Genomic DNA, 20,213 nt, shown 5'->3' with positions numbered 1-20,213 from the left:
TGGGCTGGAAAGGGATCCTAAGGATCATCTTTTTCCAAGGTCAGGGACACCTTCCACTAGACCAGGCTGCTTCAAGTTCTGTCCAAGCTGGCCTTGGACACTTCAGGGATGGGGCAACCACAGCTGCTCTGGGCAACTTGTGCCAGGCCTAACCACCCTCTGAGTGAAAAATGTCTTCCCAGTATCCCATCTAAGCCTGCCCTCTGGCAGTGGGAAGCCATTCCCCCTTGTCCAAAGTCCTTCTCCAGCTCCCTTGGAGCCCTGTACACACTGGACTCTCCTGGTGTGCTCCATACTACCCACACTGCCTTCAATGTGTGCAAGGACATCAGGACAGGCAAAGATTTTATATCTGTTTATTCAGATAGAAATTGAAAGCAGATGAATGGAGCACAGCCCCACTTCCTCTGCTGCCTCTTCCCCTGACTACAAGAGAGAAGAGGAGAAGCAGGCAGAAAGCAGCAAATAATAATTTAGTGACAGAAGCATTGTGGTTCCCAGTTCAAACCTCTGCTTTCGGGTATCACAGGGACAGTTAGAGCATCAGTAGGTCAGTCACAGGGGAAACAGGTCATTTCTAGCCTGGTGGCACCACCCTTGGGCACACCACCATCATCTGACAGGTTCCAAACCTGAATGCACAAACCAAAGCCTTGTAAACAGGGTCGAAGTGTGCAGCACACACTGAGGAAACCATGGCAGCACTTCCCTAGCAGTGTGCATGGAGACAGCTCTCCTCCACAGTTTACCCTTCTCTCTGTGGAGAAGGGCCCCAGGCAGAGCTACCAGCTTAAAGCAGCTAAAATTTCCAGTATATTTGGACCTTCTCAAGGCACTCTGCCCTTCTTGGGATGGTCACCTGACAGGGGTTTCTCCAGGTTAGCTCCTACAGCACCTCTGGGCACACTCCACAGCGAGGGGAGCTGGCAGAGGCAAGGCAGCAACACAGCTCAGAAACTTACTCAACCTTCAGGCACCTCTTCTGCTTTGGAAAGGGAATGTCTGAGAGGAGGAGCTGCAGGAAGTGCTGACCAACCCACCCAGGGCACCTCAAGAGGTTTTACAGCTTGGGTTTTTGGCAGGACATCACTCCCTAGTCACTATGCCAGCACACTGGTGGCACAGGCAGAAGCCTGGCACATGCCTGGCAGATAGATCTTTGTTGCCTTGTTTCAGCTCTCCCAGCTCTGGACTCTTTTTTTCCAGGGCTGTGGAATTCAGTTTTCTGTTCAAAGCAGCTTTCCTGAAGGTACTTGCAGTAGAGACTATTCCATTGTAGAAGCACAAGGACTGACTTACTGAGCAACACACACATTTTCTACTCTTCCATTCCTTCTGTTATTTAAACTGGGATTGAGATGCTCCCCAACAGCACAGCACTGCTCCACACTTCACTTAATGAATTCTCAGTCACTCAGAAGTTCCCTCAATTCCCTTTCTATAGCTTGTGGACAGGAGAGGTAGTGCTGAGTGTCCTGCAGAGCATGAACAGGAGTTGTACCGTAGGCACCTGCACTCCGGAGGCTTCACAGCTGTCTGTGGGACATGGCTGCTGTTCCCTAGCATTGTGAGCTGCTGTCCAGGTTGGCCAGTGAGAAGGGAAGCTGCTAAAGGCATTAACTGGACCTTTCTCCTGCTAAATGACGGGTGGGCTCTACTTAAGCTTCAGAGGGGAGTCCCCATGGGAGGATTGAGGATTCAGCGCTCTAACGATTTCCGTGCCTCCCCCGGAAGGCCCAGCTGACCTGCTGATGTAACAGATAGGCTTTGAACTCCTAAGCACCACTGCATCCTCTTCCAGCAGCTGTTTGCTGCTGAGCAATTGCAACTGCAGCCAGTAAGGCTGGAACACCCTCTGGGTTCTTCATCCCACTGCAGACACCGCTCCGAGGCTGCACGGAATGCCGGGATGGACGGGAGGCAGGGATGGCAGCAAGCGCCTATGAAAACCGGTAGCCCCAGGCTCTCGAAGGAGCTTCCCTCCCCCCTTCTCCCCACACATACACAAATTTGCAGAGTCAGTTTCCTATTTGTTTTCAAAGGGACAGGATTTCAAAGTCTTCATCTTCCGAGTCAAAGAACCTTTCCAATCTGTCGGCATCAGAGGAGTCTGGAAGAGAAGAAGCAGAAAGCGCTGCCTCAGTGGGATGCTGTGACTGTCAGTGAGACCAGCAGCTGGAGAGCATCACAGGTTGAGTGCCAAGTGCCTGCAAGTTCTAAAACTCAGTGACAAACCCTAGTGAGGGCTCTGAGCAGGGTAAGAACATGTCAGTGGTATGGAAAATGCCCCAGAGAGAATTACATGGAGCACAGAAGCATGGCATCTTTCACAGATCCAAACACGTTTCTGCTGCCACTGTTTTGTACAACCTTCCTGTGCCCCAGCTCTGCATTAGCAGGAGACTGTTCTGCCTCAAGAGGATCAGAACAGGAGAACTTGCCAGGTCTGGACCAATACCCATGAAGATTTCTGTCCCAGTTAAGAGATACATCTACCCCTATGTGTTAGGGAATAGTTTCTACTATAGTGGTTTTGGTGCAACTGTTAGGGAATGTAATTACAACATGCACTCTCCTAAAAGCAATTAGCACAGTTCACTTTGTGAGGAAAAGTAATGTTAGTTGATCCCACCTCTCCATCCTTTCAACTATATGGTGAAGAAGGAGCTCACACTTAAAGCAACTTTAGCACAGGGGGAAGGAGAAACCTTTATCAGTTCAGGCTGGAAAGTTACAGAATCCCAGAATGTTTTGGGTCGGAGGGGACCTTAAAGATCATCCAGTCCTGCTCCCCTGCCAGGGGCAAGGACACCTTCCAGTATCCCAGGTTGCTCCAAGCCCTGTCCAGCCTGGCCTTGGACACTTTTAGGGGTGGGGCAGCCACAGCTTCTCTGGACAACCTGTGCCAGGGCCTCACCTCCCTCACAGGGAGGAATTCCTTCCCAATACCATCTAACCCTGACCTCTGGCAGTGGGAAGCCATTCCCACTTATCCTGTCACTGTGCCCTCTCCAGCTTTCTTGGAACCCCTTTAGGCCCTGAAAGGGGCTCAAAGTTCAATTACTCCTTCTAGTGAGAGACAGGACTAACAGAAATGAATGGCCTTGGCAGATGGGAGAGGCTCTGCAAGCCAGGGAAGAGGGAGAAGGACAAGTAGTCCATTACAAAATTTTAAGAGTAGGAAAGACATTAGGGACAATTTAAGACAGGCAAAGATCAATTGACAGTTTAAGGGAATTGAGCATGCTTAACAGCAAAGGACAGTGTGATAATGAAAGCTTTTAAGGCAGGGCAGAGAAAGGGAGAGAAAGAGAGAGAGAGAGCAGAAATGCAGGGTGCAGGTTGCCAGGAGGCCTCCCCATGCCTGGTGATAGGATAGGCTTGCCCACACACTCACTGCTCTTGGCAGAAGCAGCCAATGGCTTTATCTCCTGCAATGTTTGCTCATGTCATTAATGTGATAAGCAGAGCCTGACAGGCAAGGTTAGGGCCCAGCACTTGTCCTTTTTCCCACTGGTAATGGTACATGCCAAGAAGGAGGGAGTGCCTTATGCTGGAACTAAGTGTGACCAGCCCTGTCTTGGAGCATTTTTATTACCTACAAACTCGGTTTTCAGCCTTTCCACTGGACACTTTTGATTCCTCCAAGCATCCCCTCAGAAACCACAGGGTCACACTGCCATGACAGCCTGTGAGCTTGTTTGTTCTTCTGCTCAGTCACCATCACCATTCACAGATTATTCTAAAAACCATCCTGAGACACTGTGGGATCTGCAAACCTCTAGCTGAAAGCTGAAGAACGACACCAACCGACCCAAGAACTCCAGGTTAAATTCCAGTGGGAACAGGAACATACCAGAAGTCATCATGTAATTCCACATGATTTGCAGATAGCCAGAGGGAGGTGCCCACCCTCAGCTGTCCCTCCTGGTGGCCTCACCTGGTGTGAGATTCAGGACATCAGGGTTGGAGAAGTGGGAGGGCTGGCGCTCCACCAGCTCGAACATGGGCAGCGCTCCTCTGACCAGGGACAGCTGTGGGGACACAGCACAGCCATGAGAACCACAGCTCTGCACTGCTGGGGTAACAGTCATCTCCTGGCACTTCACTCCAGCTGGGAAAATGGTTTTTAAAGCTTTTGAATCACATCATCAACAGGATTTCAGAGCTATGCTCCTTTTGGTAGTTTAAAAAAGTATTTTAATATGCTTAAAATGGGGTCATGCTGCTGCTACATGGTCTCTATGCAGTGGTTTGGAAACAAAACAATACCTGATATTCCTTTCCCAGGGACAGAGAATCAGAGAGAGGGAGAGAGAGGGAAACTGGACAATAACTCCAAGATCTTCGAGTCCAACCATTCCCTCAGCACTGCCAATGTCACCACTAAACCATGTCCCCAAGTGCCACATCCACATGCCTTTTGAACACTTCCTGGGATGGGGACTCCACCACTTCCCTGGGGAGCCTGTTCCAATGCCTGACCAGATCTATTAACACAAACCTTTTTGATTTGCTGGCACCAGTCATTAAAGTCTGCCTCTGTGTTGCAGAAAAAGCCCTGGAAAAAAAAGAAGAAGAAAAAGACTTTATCTTTCTATATTTTAGATTGATCATTTCAGACTTAAGGCCCTGTGCCAACACTGAGTACCATGATCATGACTGGGAGCAGTTACTACTCCTGACTGCCTTGCTTTAAAAATGTGCCTCACACTGCCCTGTTAAACTGAACACTCCACAAAGGCTTGATGTGACCAGGCTATCCAAGTGCTGGAATCATCAATATTTTCTTTACTGCAGAAGGAAAACCAGGAGGAACAAAGGAAACAAAGTGCAGGCATCTCAGGTTCAACAGAAAACAAGCCATGGTGCATCAGATGGTTTCAGGAATGGATTCAGATCTGCCCATCAAAAGGCTGGAATCAAAGCCCAAACTAAAACCCAGAGAATGACACTGGCTCCATGAGGAATGAATGGTATTTAACTGCCATGCAAGGGGGATGTCACTGTCAAATTTTATGAAAAATCCCTTCACCAGGATTTTTCTCCTGAGAAGCCTCAGAAAAGAAATGTAAACAATAATTATCTGATTGCTTGGAATGTACTTTGGAGGTTGCTTACCAACAGGTGCATCTTTGATTGGTTCCATGTGAATTCTTTTAACTTAATAACCAATCCCAGTCCAGCTGTGTCGGACTCTCTGAGTCTGTCACAGGTTTTTATTATCATTCTTGTCTAGCCTTCTGATGTCTCCTTTCTGTTTCTTTAGTATAGTTTTAGTATATAATTTTCTTTTAATATAATAGAATATCTTAAATAATAGAATATCTTAAATAATAGAATATCTTAAATAATAGAATATCTTAAATAATGTCTTAAATAATAAATCAGCCTTCTGAGAACTTGGAGTCAATTCTCATCTCTCACCTCATCCTGGGGACCCTCACACCAACACCACAACGACTGGTGACCACAGGGGAACTTCCCTGACACAAGCCACTCTCTGTGAGGAGCTGCTTTACCAGTGTCCCCAAAACCCAGAGCCCAGCAGCACAGAGTGCCCAGGCCATGCCCAGCCCTGGGGAGCAGGAGGAGCAGGACCCACCACGGCGATGGAGGGGTCGAGCTCGGCGATGCTCATCCTGCACGGGGGGTGCTGGCAGTGGAAGCTCTCGTCGGGGAGGCAGCCGCTGTCACCGGGCTCCACCGCCGGCTGCGTGGTGTGGGGGTCCAGGTAAATGAGCTCCTCACCTGCCCACAAGGCAAGGACACATCAACAGCAGGACACAGGTTGTGGAGAGCTGAGATATGAGGAGGAGGAAGAGCAATGGCAGAGCCAGCTCTCATAACCACACAGAGGAATTCACATGCCAGGGACACCTTTCAGCCACTTCCCCAAATGCTTCTCAGCCAGGCACAGCTGTCAGCACAACCACAGTGGCCACTCCACTGAGACACTGGCACTGTTTGGGGTATTGTTCCTGCTCATCCCTTCCTGGGTGAGCTCAAATAGACCCCAGAAATCTAAAGCACAAATAACCTAAGATCTCTGGCAGAAAGGAAACCAGAGGGAAGGAGGAGAGTAACAGGAGTTTGTAGGGTTTGAGGAACACCTAAAGAACAGTTAAATCCAGCCAAGCTGCAGAGGGAGGTCAGCTCTGAATGCAGGAAGCAGGCTCTATGCACTCCACAGACCAGATTTCATGTTATGCCACTGTTCAAATCTAAGTTTATGGCCACTGTTCAAATCTACATCACTCAGCCCACAGCAGCCTTCCACACTTCCAGCAGGAAAGGAGAACCCTGCAGCATGCACCACAGGCTAAGCAGGAGAGCTGTGCCACCCCACAAGCATTTTTTAGCCAGGGGGAGATTCTTTGGACAGTCTTTGCAGTCCTCTGGGCACTCACCTACATAGCCAATGAAGTAGTGAGCACTGTTTGGCTTCCCTCCGATCACTCCCAGGGACTGGGGCATCATGAAGCAGTGCTGGAAAAGCAACACAGAAAACACACAGCTGACAGACAGTGAAACAGCAGGTGGCAACAAAGGCAAACATCCAAAAATGCAGTGGGAAAGATGGACAGGGATATGGAAAATCAGCAACTCTAGCAGCAAAACCAGCCATTTCTGGAGAAAATCTCCATCAGGCTGCAACACAGGGCTTTCTAGGAACATGGAAGCAGCTCAAAAATAAAAATCTGCTGGCAGGAGCAGACAGGTGGCCCAAATGAAAGAAGCTGCACTGCTCTAGGCCTTGGCCCTGCTGCAATCAGTAGCAAGATCCCTGAAGCTGTCATCAGGTTGCAACAGTCCTCTCAGGAGGGAATTCAGGAAACAGTTTAAGTTCCTTGTCCACCTGGAGCAGCCAAGCATGATCTACTGAGTTAAGGGAAGTAACCTCCCACAGATCTGAATCTGGAGGTCTCTTACCCTAGCTCAGAGCTTGCTAGCATTGTGCTCCCTGTCTTGTGTACACCCTAAATTCTGCAGCTTCTCAATACTCCAACCTGCAACCACCCAACAGCTCTTAGCCTCAGTCTGCAGCACAAACTTCAGCATCTGAGCCAAGGGGAGTGTGCAACACTGTATTAATTAGCACTCAGGCTACCACCAAGCAGGTATAGCTGTGCTGAACAAAGGCTTCAGCAGGTTGGGACCATCTGCACACAAAGAGAGGCTGAGATCTAAGCTGTGAAGTAAGATTATTGAAAGAAAAAAAACCCAACCCAACCAGGAAAGGCCCAAGCCCTCAACCCCCCCCCCCCCCCCCCCATTTTCCTGACTACAGCTTGCAAGAACCTATATCCTGACCTCTGACAAGGACTGTCTCTAAACACATTTTTCTTTTGCAATAACTTCTGAGCAATTACTTAATTCACAACAGGATCCTTTAACATGCCCCCAGCAGGAATTGAGCTCCAAATTCCCTACCTTTAGTGTTTCAATGTAGGCTTCATTGATCTCTGTGAGCCCGAGGCGGAGAGGTATCAGCAGCACCAGTGGTTTCCACAGGGGGAGCTTCCCTCTGAGCCCCAGGTCCTCTGGGCACCCATTGTAGAGCACATCTGAGTCCAGGGCAGGGCATGCTGCAGCTCCAGCACATGGCACATTGGACTGGCACAGCCTCCCTATGGGAAGGGAACAGCAGCACAAAGCATCAGGACTCTGTTCCCAGGCCTTCAGCCATTCCTCTGATCAACAGCTGCTCTTGACCAGAAGCCTACAGCATTTAAACCAAAGAAGAGCTTGAAGGGGTTGAGTGCTGAGGCTGTGTGATGTGTGCTGAGCTCACACCAAGCCACAGCAGCTTGTACTCACAGCTACCAACTGCTGGGCAGTGAAAATGCAAATTGTTCCAGAATGCAAATTCTTCTGAGCAACCACCTGTGCCAGCAAAGCTGCAGGGGTTGATTAGCTGGTCAGACAACTGTCCTGAATTCACAAAGCTTGTAGGCAGAAAGAAGAAAGTTCTGGAGTGTTCAACTCCAGAGGAGTTCATGAATGAACAGCATTATGAGTTAACACAGGAAATATTCACCTGTTATTAAGTGCTGCAGCAAGACACAAACATGGTATCTATCTAGAGTAGCTATAATCTTCCTAGAGGTCACAAAAAGCTTCATAAATTTTCTTGGAGATCATTCACAACCTACTTTACAGACCTAAAGCAGTATGGTCATTAAACTCTGCATTTTCATCATGAGCTCTGCCTCTAAGATATGGGGCAGCAGAACTCCTCAGGGCATACACATGACATAAGCACTCTGCATTCTCATCCTAAAGGCTTGACAGACACACAGCCAGGCTGTAATGCACCCAGGTTATGTAAATTCTGATCCAGAAACAACTCCAAGCCTACCTGTCTCACTGGCCAATTTAATTACTTGCTGGGTGTGTGGAAAAAAAAACCAAACAAACCCAACCCAAACCCCAAAGAAACCCACAGCATGATTAAAGAATCATGAAGCCAAGGCAGTTGGACAGAATGCCAGAGGCTCATTTAATTTATTCCCAGTTTAAACTGAATGCCAGGACACTCTAGCAGGTAGGATGTGATGTAAACACCTTAATCACCAGCCATTTGCCATTTCAGCTGGGCATTTGTTCACTTCTGACAGCTTCAAACCCAGCTGAATGAGGACAATATTCCACCCAAAATTAGAAGAAATAGGACTTTGATCTAAAGCCTCAGGAGGAGAGACAACCTGCACAGATGTTTGCAGTTCCTCAGGAAGGGAAAAGGTGTATCTGATGCACAGACATGGTTACCAGAGGTTCTGAGGAAATTCAAAACCATTATTTGTAGGCATTTCTCCTCCTAAATCAGGTTTTTTGTTGCAGTAGCCTGCCTGTCCAGATGATGTGAAATCAGCTGCCAAGCCAGGGCTGTTGCTGAATGGGGTGTCACTGCAGGTCTCCTCATCAGGCAATCCTGCACTGTGGATGAACATATTTACCTGCAATTTAAGCAGCAGAGAGCTTGGCACAGGCTAAATTCCCCCTGCTATCTGGCAGGCTTTACAGTTCTGTGGTGCCCCAGCAGAGCAGAACCTACCTAAAGCTTCCCAGCTGGATCCAAAGCATTTACTGCAAACATATTCCAACAGATCTGACATGACACCTCTCCTGCTGGCAGGTACTGGCTTCAACTGCCTTGGATTTTCACCACCTTTGTGATTCTCCTCCATCTCAGGTCTAGCTGAGATGCCCTTTCTCATGGATAAAGATTTATGTTCCTTCACTGCTGTAACAAAAGGCATTTCCTCTGAACCTCTGGCTGAACCCTATCAGTGACAGAATGAACAGATGTATGAAACAACATTACTTTTATCCACAATGTTTGGGGCACAAGGTATCAAACACAAACCTACAGACATGTAACACATCAGACCCACTCTCACAGTGACTTTCAGTCCCTGACCAGGTAGATTATGATCCACATATGAGGAAAACAAGCACACACACCCCTGCCCATGACAAGCTGTATGAACATGTCACTTGAAGCAGCATCAATGCTGAACAGCCAGTGCCACACAGACAGAGCCTGCAGCACACCTGAGCCTTGTAGCCAGCATGCTCTAGAAGTGATATATCTGCAGGCTGAAGATGAAATAAAATCCAATTTCTGTTTTAAAACTGGCCTTTATTTAAGCCAAGGGCATCAGCACATGCCTTCAGCTAAGGTTAGGCACACACTTCTCTGTCAGGCCCAACTGAGCCTACCTGACAAGAGATGTGACTTTACAAAGTGACTGTCCTGCACTCCAGGCAAGAATTGCCTGGTTATTGATCCTGGCCTGTGGCAGCCAAGCCAGCCTAAATGGTGCCTGCCACCATCTCACCTGTAAAACCCTACCCCAGCTGTTTGAGAGCACTGCCCTGGCAGAAACACTGCTAGCTTTGTGCTGGGTGGGCTCATTGCCTCAGGAATTAGCCTGAAGCCAGCCATGGGCAGGCTGCTGAGGCCAGGACCATGCAGGGCTGCAGCAACCACCAGTGCAGGAGCTCAGCTTTGTAGCTTTGGTTACTGCAGTGCTGCAGCCAGAGCAGGCAGGCTCAGGATGGGCAAGAAGAGCTGCTCAGCCTCCAGAGCCAGCCTGGGGGCAGGATGCCTCAAAAAACAAAGAAGGAAAAAAGAGGAAACCATCAGTGAATATTCCATAAAATAATGAGAGTGGTGGATTCCCTTCTTATCCTCTCCCCCTGCCAATTTTGGCCCTTTTCATCTTCAGATCTGTTCTGGCTTTCTCACTCTGTCCAACAGCAGAACCCTCCCTACCAGTTATGTGACAGCCATTTACTGCTTGCTCCTTGTGGCCATAAACAAGGCTGACACTGCCTACCAAGCAGCTCACATAAGCTGTCTGAAGGTCAGCAAACCTCCTCTCCAGATCCAGAGGCATCAGCAGATGAAATGAAAGTCAAGCAAGGCCCTTCCTTGCCCTGGAACAGCAATTATCACCTTGTTTTAGCACACCTGGACACAGCTTTCAGAGATCATGAGTGTTGGAAGGGACCTTAAAGCTCATCCAGGCACCTTCCACTATCCCAGGGAAGTCTAAGCCCCATCCAACCTGGCCTTGGACACTTCCAGGGATGAGGTAGCCACAGCTTCTCTGGGCAACTTTGCCAGGGCCTCACCACCCTCACAGAGAACAATTTCTCCAAGACAGAACATGTACTTCATGCTTGTTGTGCTCTCCAGCTTTTTTTCTGGCTCTTGCTGCCCAGGATATACCAACCACATCCCAGCTCCAGGTGACACTTACGGATTTCTTCCATCACCACTGTGTTGTCCATGGCTATGTGTACTGCCAGGGAACTCCAGGTATCAAAAGTTGCAAGTTTTCTAGAGGAAAATTAAAAACAAATAAGTAATGAAGGATTAATACAACTGCAAGGCAGAGATGGTGGTGTATCAGAGAGGAGAAACTGGATTAGGAGAGACTGGTGTTGTCTCTCCTAATCCAGTTATGCTGTGAAATGTGCTTTGAGCTGGGAAAACTGCTGTTAGGCAATTCCAGCCTATTCCAGGGAGCTGCCTACTCATCTACCAACATGAGGGGAGAATGTGAGAAGAGGGAGGGTGTTATTAAAGGCAGAAGGTGCCAAACACCAACAGCCCCTGATCTGCCAGAGAAAAGGAAAGGGCAGCACTTACTTGAGCACCTGTGCCACCGTGTTCGGGCCGTACCACTGGCCTATGGATTTTCCCTCCCCGACTCCCATCTGGGCTGCAGCACAACAAAAAACCAGAACAACAGAGTCAATAACTTCATCCACACTGCATCCCTTCCTAATCAGCCTTGTATTTAATAGGGAAGAGTTCTCACTTGGAAACTGTATTGAATCAGCAGTATTTAGCATTTCATGGGGGTGAGAAGGACATCCTGAAGGACTGCAGAGCAAATCCTTTCTCTAAAATGCAGCAGCACAGAAGTTCAAAGGGCAGTGTTGCATCAGAAGGAGCTTTGATCACTAGACCACCCCTATGACCTGAGTTCTGGAAACACTGGCACAGGCTGCTTCTCTGATTTTTCAGGGAAGTTTGTATCAAGGTGAGAGCCTTCCTTAGCCCATTTGCTACATCTGAGCATTTCTTTCTTCTTACCTATCTGGTGAATGGAGTAGTAGCTGTCTTTTTTGTCAATGAAGGCATTAAGAACGTTGAAGTAATTATCCATCTGCCTCTTCCCTTTTATCCACCTCCAGTCTAGGACAGACAAGGGATATATGAAATAAACATGGTACTTATTAGCAACCAGAGGCTGCAAGCTGCAATTCTCTTCCTGTGTATTGACCAACTCAATTTTCATGTCATCCTATTATTACTAAACATCTGAGGCATTCCCAACAGTGAAGGGGTAATTTTAAAATAACAGAAAACATTCTTACAGCTGGGGTAAGATACCATCACCCATAGAAAAGCAAATAAACAAGCATAAAATCAAAAAATACAAATATCCCCAGAGAGTTCCAAGTAGACTGTTCTCTCAACAGCCCTGAACTTGAGAAGAGTGAAGAAAAAAAGTTACAGAACCCTCAGCAGTTCCCAGCTGTGTCCTTGTTATCCCTGTTCTTCCAAGTGCTGCACTCCTGGGAGCACATGGCCCTGGAAGTCAGTGTGGGCTGTGCACTGCTTTACCTCTTCCCAAATGCCTGCAGACCAAGGCCTGAGCAAAGATCATCTGGCCACAGCGCAGCATGCAGCCCCAGCCCGTGTCAGAGGTGGGACCCGTTCCTCCTGGAAACAAGGACAGAAAATAAACAGGGGGTGAATGCTGAGACAGAGCCAAGAGGGAGGAGAATGAATGGGCAGCAGGCTCACCAAGAAATGAGGCAGGGAATGAGGATTAGCTTAGCTCACACAGCCAAGGCTGAGAACCAAAAATGTGGTTACTGATGAGTAACTTAGTGGCGTCCTTTAAAAACAAATAAATAAACTCCACTAACACTATCTGAAAGGGGAAAAAAATTCCAAGGGAAATCTAAACAGCCCAAGGGAGAGCTGAATTTCTCAGGAGAACAACAGCCCTTGAGCCTGGCTGCAGACTCTCAGCCCAATTGTGACATTCGTACATGAAGGTGTTTGTTAAAGATGACTCTTGTAATCCTCATCTTGAGAAGGCAACTCACCCTGCAGAACAAACCAGTCCCAGGGAATTCCCACATCAAAAGTGGCTACAAATAACATTCTGAAGTGAACAATGTAGTCAGGCCAAAAAAATAAAGGCATCAGCCAAAAAAAACCTACCCAAGCAGTGAAAAAAGACACATCCTACATATTGTTGGAGAAAGCTGGATATCAGCTTGTGCTAGAAAGTCTAAGACAAAGGACACAAGGCTGAAAGCATTTCCCTGACAGACCTTCCAAAGGAAACTGCTGCTCCTCCACTCCAGCTCTGGCTGTTAGTACAAATAACAGAGATCAAATGTTCAGTGTGATCACAGCAGGTAATCTGTGCCTGGGCACAGCTTCTGCAAGTCTTTGTAATGCTGCTTTCTTCTTTTGGTCCTAATCAGGGAGGAAAAGCACCTGGAGGACTATTTAATCAGCTTCTCAATGGTCACCAGTTGTCTTCTATAATTTCACCAGTAATTCATAACATGTACAAATTCCAAAAGTGATAATGCTTTACAAAATTAGCATTAGACTAATTAGTTCCCTAAGCCTTACAATAATTAAGTGGGCTAGCACAGAGGGAAGGGATGAACAGTAACAGGGGTGACTGGGAGAAAAAATACTGGAAAAGGTTTACTGTATATGACTTGCAGATCATATCTATGGTGTAAATGGGAAATGACTCAGAAAATGGGGTCTGTCTTCACCCCACAGCCCTTTAATGACTCACAAGGAAACCAAAACTGTGTCTGTGAGCCAGTTAAACATATACTAACCCTTTGTTCTCAAACATATGTTTAACTATGGTGCACAAACATGAATTTAAAGGGATTAAACTGCATCAAAGATGTCTCAGAGCTTGTGAGGCAGAGAGCTTCCCATCAGGGAAAGAATAGCACAAGCCAGAAGGACCAGTTAGGAAGAAGTCTCATTTCCAATGATGAGCCATGTTCCTTTCCCACTGACTGCTGGGCATGACAGTGACAGAAGGGGCACATGGAGTCCTATTTACCTGCTCTTAGATCTCCTCTGATACACCTTGCACCCAGCACACAAACACCAACCCCAGAAGAGGCCATGCAGAGTATCTTAAGGAACCCAGACATCCTCCTTTGAGCTCATTGGGAAATACTCCCCTGTCACTACAGCTCCTGTGTGTAACAGACACTGCAGGCACATAACTCCCCCCAGACAAACAAAACCCCCACGTAGAGCCTGGAGCAGATGCACAAAGGCAGCAGTTTCTGTAGCATTCTCTAGGCTTCATCATTTTAATCCACTTCAAGCCCAAGACCATCATTCAGCAATATTTCACACTAGGATGTGATGTAGGATGTGATGAAGTACAAAAATACTCCCATGTTGCCTAAAAAAAGAGCAGACTTCCCAAACTTCTCCTTATGTCCCTTTAAAAACCACTTCTATCCCTCCTACCCAAGGGGATGAGGAATTCTCATTATCAGATAAACAAAAAGTCTGTCTAATCAATTAGATGAAGCACATTTTCCACTCTCATGAGTGGAAATGATGCCATGTTTGTGGGGACTGTTTTATTAGGGATATCTAGATTACAATCATTTCCTTTAGACTCCCCCAGAGTACATACCAATAGCAGGAAAGTTCTTTCTGTAGGTGAACCAAAGCCTAGAGGTCACATCCAGCAGGATCTCTTCCTTCTCTGCAAAGTGTTCAGCATGGAAAGGCACACACATGAGGGGGGCACCAACACTGCCAAATCCACCTCCCACCCACCTTCCCTAGGAATTCTGCTCCTCACAGTCTGCAGGCCCAGAGAGGCAGAGGCTGCCTGAGGAACAGGGCAGTACTGCTGTGCACTAAGTACTTCCTTTCCCCCCTAAAACAGCTGCAATCAACCCAAAGATACTATAGCCAGAGGCAAATTATGAAGCAGCAAACCATCCTCCTGTCCCCTGCTTCCACCATGCTGCCCTCATGACATGTCCCAACAACTCCCATGTGGTAACTTCCTGCACAAAAATATTCCTGAGCTCACAGAAATGGCCAGCCAGACAGAAGCATGGCAGCTAAAACCCAAGTGCAACACTAACAAAGTCCTGTGGAGCCTTAAAACATTGCACTGTGCACAGAAAATACCTGTAAAAACACTGTATTTCCTGCCAAGGATCCAAACAGGTTCTTTGGTCTCAGGGAAGTCTTCATACTCAAACCTGAGGGTGTCGTAGGTAAGCGTAGCTGGAAAGAGAAAGGAGGAATCACAGTCCTTTGATAGCTTTTCCTTTTGTTTTTAAAACCAGACAAAGCTGCAGAATCAGAGCTGCTGTGGCCCAGTGAGTCCCAGCCACCCCCAAAGGCCCTGGGCTGGCAGGAAATGGTCCCAGCACTCTGCACTCAGCTCTGGGAGGCACAGACCCAGCCCTGGCCTGCTCCACAGGCAGAAGAGCAGCAAGATTCCCAGGTTAAGCCAGCACCAGGTTCTGCCTGGGGCAGAAAACATGTAAAGCTTCACCTGGCAGCTACACCATTTCCCAGAACAGGCACCATCATGCACAGCATCAGCTACAGCATTGATGTTGAGGGCCTCTTTTCCATCCAGCAAAGTGGTTCAAATCCTCTTGCAGAGAACACAAATTTTGAGGGAAGAACATGCAAAACACAGATCACCTTAAGGTGGGAACTAAACCTTGCTCAGTCCCTTCTCAAGAAGCACAAAACCCAGCAGAAGCCTTTACAGCTGTCACCCACCAAGTGAGGAACACAAGCTGTGAAGATGTGCTCATGCAAAGAGACAACTTTTGTCTCTTTTACTGACTCCCTTCACAGCATGGCATCCATCAGTGCCTAAAAATCCATCCCCTTCCAGGACCATGACAGAACAACCCAGCAGCCCAGGTTGCCCTTGGATCAGGATTCAGCTGCTGTGCACAGGGTACAAACAACAGGGAGGAAAAACCAGAGGAGCTGGATGAGCTGTGCTCCACTAGATCTGTGTTTGGAACACAGACTTTAAAGTAGTCTGGGAATTCTGGAAAAGACCCACATGATTTTAAAGGTGACAATTCTGTAACAAAGTACCTCTAACATTTAAAGCAGAGGTAAGGCAGACTGTTCTGTAACTGTAAAAGTAGTGACTGAAAATATCTCTCACAGCAAAGGCAATAAAATCTGTGGTAATGTGATGTGAGTTTAAAGCAGAACAAAGGAGTTCATGGCCACAAGCTCCTGTCAGCCCAGTTCTCTGCACAGCCACCCCTCTCCATGGGACACACACTTTTGGCTTCTTCAGAGCAACCTGCTGCTACAGAAGACACTTTGGCCTCCTGAAGTAGCTCAGCCTTCTAATGAGGGCTCCCTGACCTGGAATTCCAATTCCAAATGTCCAAGAAAACACTTGAGCAGACACCATCACTAAGACCAACAAGCAGGAACCCCAGCAACAGAAATGACAACAGGCTCCTAAATCAAAATTTGAATCGCTCTGCCTTAATTCCAGCCCACAAGACTTAAAGCACATTCTTTGTGTGAATTAGTCTTTAAGACTAACTTTAGGCACCTTTAGGACTGCACATTCCCATTGCCACCCCATGATGTGACTCCTCTGCAAGCTGAACAAAACAATTCTGCTTGCACAGAAATGTGCCAACAAATCACTGCTGCAGTCTGCTCCTCTAACAAACTTCAGCAGGGAAAAGAAGGATTTCTTTCCCAGCTACCACCCAAACTTGCAAATGTCCAGATTTGAAAAGGTAACTGGCATGATCTTAACAGAAAAACTGAAGTTCTCAGGAAGGTTTGGAAGCTACAAGGAATATTCTGTGGTTTGTCATGTATCCAACTCTCTGTCAGGAGTCTCAAATAGCCTAAGGAAAATGAGTGAAACAAGGATGCTACAACAGGAACATCAAGCTATCCACAATCCCTCCTTCTCCTTCCCAGCAACATTTCCTGACCTGCTCAAATATCACAACCTCTGCAGCTGCACAGTTTGCAGGGCACCAGGTCCTTAGCAAGGACAGGATTTGCAACTGGACACTTCACAGCAAGGATCAGCAGCTGGAAAGGAGCTGCTGGAGCCTTTCCCCTCCCACCAAAGCTCAGAGAGGAAGGGGGCAGCAGATAGAGGGGGACCAGCCACGTGTGCAGGGAGTGCAGCACATGTGTCATGACACAGCACATTGGGGAGGAGAGTCCCAGCCTTGCAGCCCTTCAGCTGGATGCCCAACATCTGGCTCTGTACAAGGCTCTGTGTGTCCAGCTGTGCATCCAAAGAGGTGGTCAGATATTTGTGTTGGCATTTGGGGAGAAAACAGTTGAAAAGGCACAACTACTAAATGCAGGAGTTCAGGTTTTCCCACCACAGGGAAGAAAATTCAAGAGGTTGCTCCCAGTGAGTATCAAGGACATTCTAATGGGAGCAGAAAACTCCCCACAAGGCCTGAGGTCACTGAGTGCTTCCTTTACAAGCCTCCACCTTCATATGTTCCAGCACTTTTCCAAAGTCCATCCATGGTGCTATTTGCCCAGATAGGTTAAATTCCAGCCAGTGGGACCCAAACAATTCAGGCAGGGCACAAAGAACATCACAGACTGCACAGGAGCCTTTCTCTCCTTCTTACAGCCAGAGATGAAGAAGAGAAATCCATCTGGAAATTCACCAAGCAGAAATCCTGTTTGAAGCTGCTCCTCTCAGAGCTGCAGAAGCTGGGTGAGATCAGCACATTTCTCAGGCAGTGCTCCAAAACTTCACCTTCAGAAAGCCCTCAGTCTATTTTAATTACCGACCTCTGAGCATCCAGGACAGTGGAGCAGCAGTTTCTGCAGAGAAGGATGTGCAGTCTCTGCACATCAAACACAGCAGCTCAACTTCACAAGGTTTTTAGAGTAAAAAAGCAGAGTGTGAGCCCTGCACAGCTCACCCTGAGAAAGGCAGCCTTGCTTTCCAGGAGCCTTGCACACACTGGGACTGAGGGGAGGCTGCCTGGATTGCTGCCCCTTGGGTTCTGCAGAACACCTCACCCCAGAAAGCCTCAGCAGGAAAGGCAAAGCTTTGTCCATGCCACAGCAGAATCCCAGAATGGTTTGGCCTGGAAGGAACCTTAAGGCTCATCTCATTCCACCCCCTGCCATGGACAGGGACACCTTCCAATAGACCAGGTTGCTCCAAGCCCTGTCCAGCCTGGCCTGGAACAATTCCAAGGATGAGGCAGCCACAGCTTCTCTGGGCAATTGTGCCAGGGCCTCAGCACCCTCCCAGGGAACAATTCCTTCCCAAGATCCCATCCATCCCTGCCCTCTGGCAGTGGGAAGCCATTCCCTGTGTTCTGTCACTCCAGGCTTTGTCCCCAGTCCCTCTCCAGCTCTCCTGGAGCCCCTTTAGGCACTGGAAGGGGCTCTGAGGTCTCCCCAGAGCCTTCTCCTCTCCAGGTGAGCACCCCCAGCTGTCCCAGCCTTTCCTAACAGGAGACGTGTTCCATCATCTCTAAACACACAGAATTAGGGTAGAAAGTGACATTTCCCATTTCCCCTCCTTTCTCATAGCCTTAATCAGCACAATGAAACACTGGAGATAAAAACATTGTCCCAACTTGTATCAAACACACCCAGAGGCACAGCTGGGCGCTGGGAGCAGCTCCTGGGTGCTGCTGTCAGTTTGCAAACGTGCTGGAGGCCAGGCCTGTGACAGCCCCTGAGGGAACACAGCCAAAGCCATTTGCTTCACCATCAACTCTGGGAAACAAGTAACAACAAGTGCAGGCTTGGGTGACTCAAACAGAAACACAGGAGGTGATTTTCACAGCACCAGCTACCACGGTCAGTCAGATGCTGAAGAACTCCTCACACAAAATGCAGAAGCTGAGTTTTGGAGCCTGGCACTGAAGGAAAGCCAGGCTTTGCCATACCTCCCTTCCCAAACTGCTCCTGGAGCTTCTCCTTTCTCTGAAAAGGCTCTCATGCCTTCCCAAATCCCTTAGTATCCAACTAAGGCCACCACAAAAGGGGCAGAAATGAGGTGGATGATCTCTCCTTTAGCTGATACAGGTACCTCACCCAAGGCACAGGAAGAATGCAACTGGATGCAGAACATTTTAAAGATAGTCAAAAAGAGAAGGTAAATTTACCACTTTAGTAAAACACATTGCTGGAAAACACCAAACAGCTCAAACCCTTCCTTCTGCCCTTTGCAGAAAAAAGACTAAATCTTTTCTTTCCCCCAAGCTCTTTCAAACAAGACAAATCCTGATTATCCAAGCACTAACAAAGAGACAGACAGTGAGGAAACTGAAGGATGGTGCTTTCTTGAAGGCCTGGAGCAAATAGTTCCAAATTTTGCTGTCAGCTCCCTGACCATCTCAGGATCAGGGCTGGACACAGAGGGGCTTGAGCCCAGAGATTCTCCTCCTCCTCCTCCTCCTCCTCTCAGGGAGGAGACCCAGCCCCACCATCCACCACAGCCCAGTTTTCCTTTGCCCTCGCCCCAAGGGAAAGCAGACACATCTCCCGGACCGGGGGCGCAGGTTCAGGTGTGACACGAGCCGGGGACGCTCTCAGCCGGCCCACAGTGACACCAACAGCGGCACAAAGGCCGAACCAAGGCAGGGGAGCCCTGCGGAGGGACAGGGGACAGGGATCCCGGCACACCGTGCGGAGGAGGAGCCCAGGGAAGCGTTTGTTGTTGTGGAACAACACTTCTGTCTGCCGAGGGGGTGGGAGCCGCTACTACGCTAAGGCTGGAGGGAAGCGGGTCCCAACACAAGTGCAAACACTTATTTTTACTTTACCCCGCACGAAACCAAAATCTCTACCACGAGCAGCTGTGCTAGAGCCCTCTGTGAGGGTGATGAGCGGCTGAGTCGCCTTTTTACCCCCCGAGGACACCTTCTCACCCCTCTAAAGGCACCCTCTTACCCCCACGCTGCCTCCCCGCCCCTCGAGTCCTCATGGGGAGCGGGACACAGCGACACCAGCCCTGTCCCCGCTCCCCACTCCGGTTCCCCCCGGGCAGACCCGACCCGGCAGGGCTCCGAGCTTTCGAGGAACGACGGCAGCAGCGGGGCTGGGGAGGGCAGGGGAACTCGCCGCCCGGCGGCCCCGCAGCCGCCGCCTTCCCCTTCGCCCCACCGGGGAGCGGCCGGTCCCGGAGGGCCGCGGCTCCCAGGGCCGTGCCCAGGGCGGAAAGCGGCGCCTTCCCCGCTGCCCGCCGGGGAGGCCGCGCCGCGGAGCCGCGGGCCTCGAGCGGCAGCCAGGCTGGGCTGGGCCGAGCCGGGGAGCCCCGAGGGGAAGCGCGGCCGCCGCGCCACGGGCAGGGCCCACCCGAGACCCACCTGCGTCCATGGCGGCCCCACCGAGGCTGCGGCCGCCACCGACTCTCACGCCCGGCGCGGCCCTGCGCGGCTGCTGGCGCGACGCGCCGCTCCTGGCCAATAGGAGCGCTGCTCGCCGCCGGCCCCCGCGCCGATTGGCTGCCGGTGATTTCGTCACAGCGCGGCGCCACGCGCCGCTACCTGCGGGCAGGGAGCTGCCATGTTGCCGTACGGAGAGGCGAAGCGTAGCGCGGGGCGGCAGCGGGCCGGCGGTGGGGCTGAGGTTGGGGAGAGAGGGCGGCGCGGAG

At 49.3% G+C, this 20,213-nt stretch overlaps 1 protein-coding gene across 1 annotated transcript; it reads right to left on the bottom strand.

The window, feature by feature from the left end:
- Positions 1 to 340: 340 nt before the first annotated feature.
- ATG4B (autophagy related 4B cysteine peptidase) lies at positions 341 to 20,084 on the bottom strand. Its single transcript, XM_071437278.1, has 13 exons — positions 19,927 to 20,084; positions 14,741 to 14,839; positions 14,232 to 14,303; positions 12,149 to 12,247; positions 11,615 to 11,716; positions 11,165 to 11,237; positions 10,773 to 10,852; positions 7,435 to 7,631; positions 6,411 to 6,489; positions 5,606 to 5,751; positions 4,505 to 4,561; positions 3,941 to 4,034; positions 341 to 2,110 (listed from the first exon to the last, which is right to left on the bottom strand). Exons 1-13 carry the CDS (start codon positions 19,934 to 19,936, stop codon positions 2,037 to 2,039), a joined length of 1,182 nt encoding a protein of 393 aa, XP_071293379.1. The 5' UTR covers positions 19,937 to 20,084; the 3' UTR covers positions 341 to 2,036.
- Positions 20,085 to 20,213: the final 129 nt, after the last annotated feature.

Source organism: Agelaius tricolor, unplaced genomic scaffold, assembly GCF_023055355.1.
Source record: "Agelaius tricolor isolate 1412-34295 unplaced genomic scaffold, bAgeTri1.0.p SCAF_12, whole genome shotgun sequence".
Taxonomy (NCBI): Eukaryota; Metazoa; Chordata; class Aves; order Passeriformes; family Icteridae; genus Agelaius; species Agelaius tricolor.
Note: the sequence above shows the minus strand (reverse complement) of the source record. Positions and strands in the feature narration are given on the sequence as shown.

Bases quoted from the DNA above. Each gene is read 5' to 3' on its own strand.
- ATG4B (XM_071437278.1), bottom strand. The intron at 6,490-7,434 runs GTAGGGAATTTG...TTGCTTTTCCAG, and splicing joins CCTACATTGAAACACTAAAG to CACTGCTTCATGATGCCCCA. The intron at 4,562-5,605 runs GTGGGTCCTGCT...TTTTTTTTCCAG, and splicing joins TCGACCCCTCCATCGCCGTG to GGCTTTTTCTGCAACACAGA.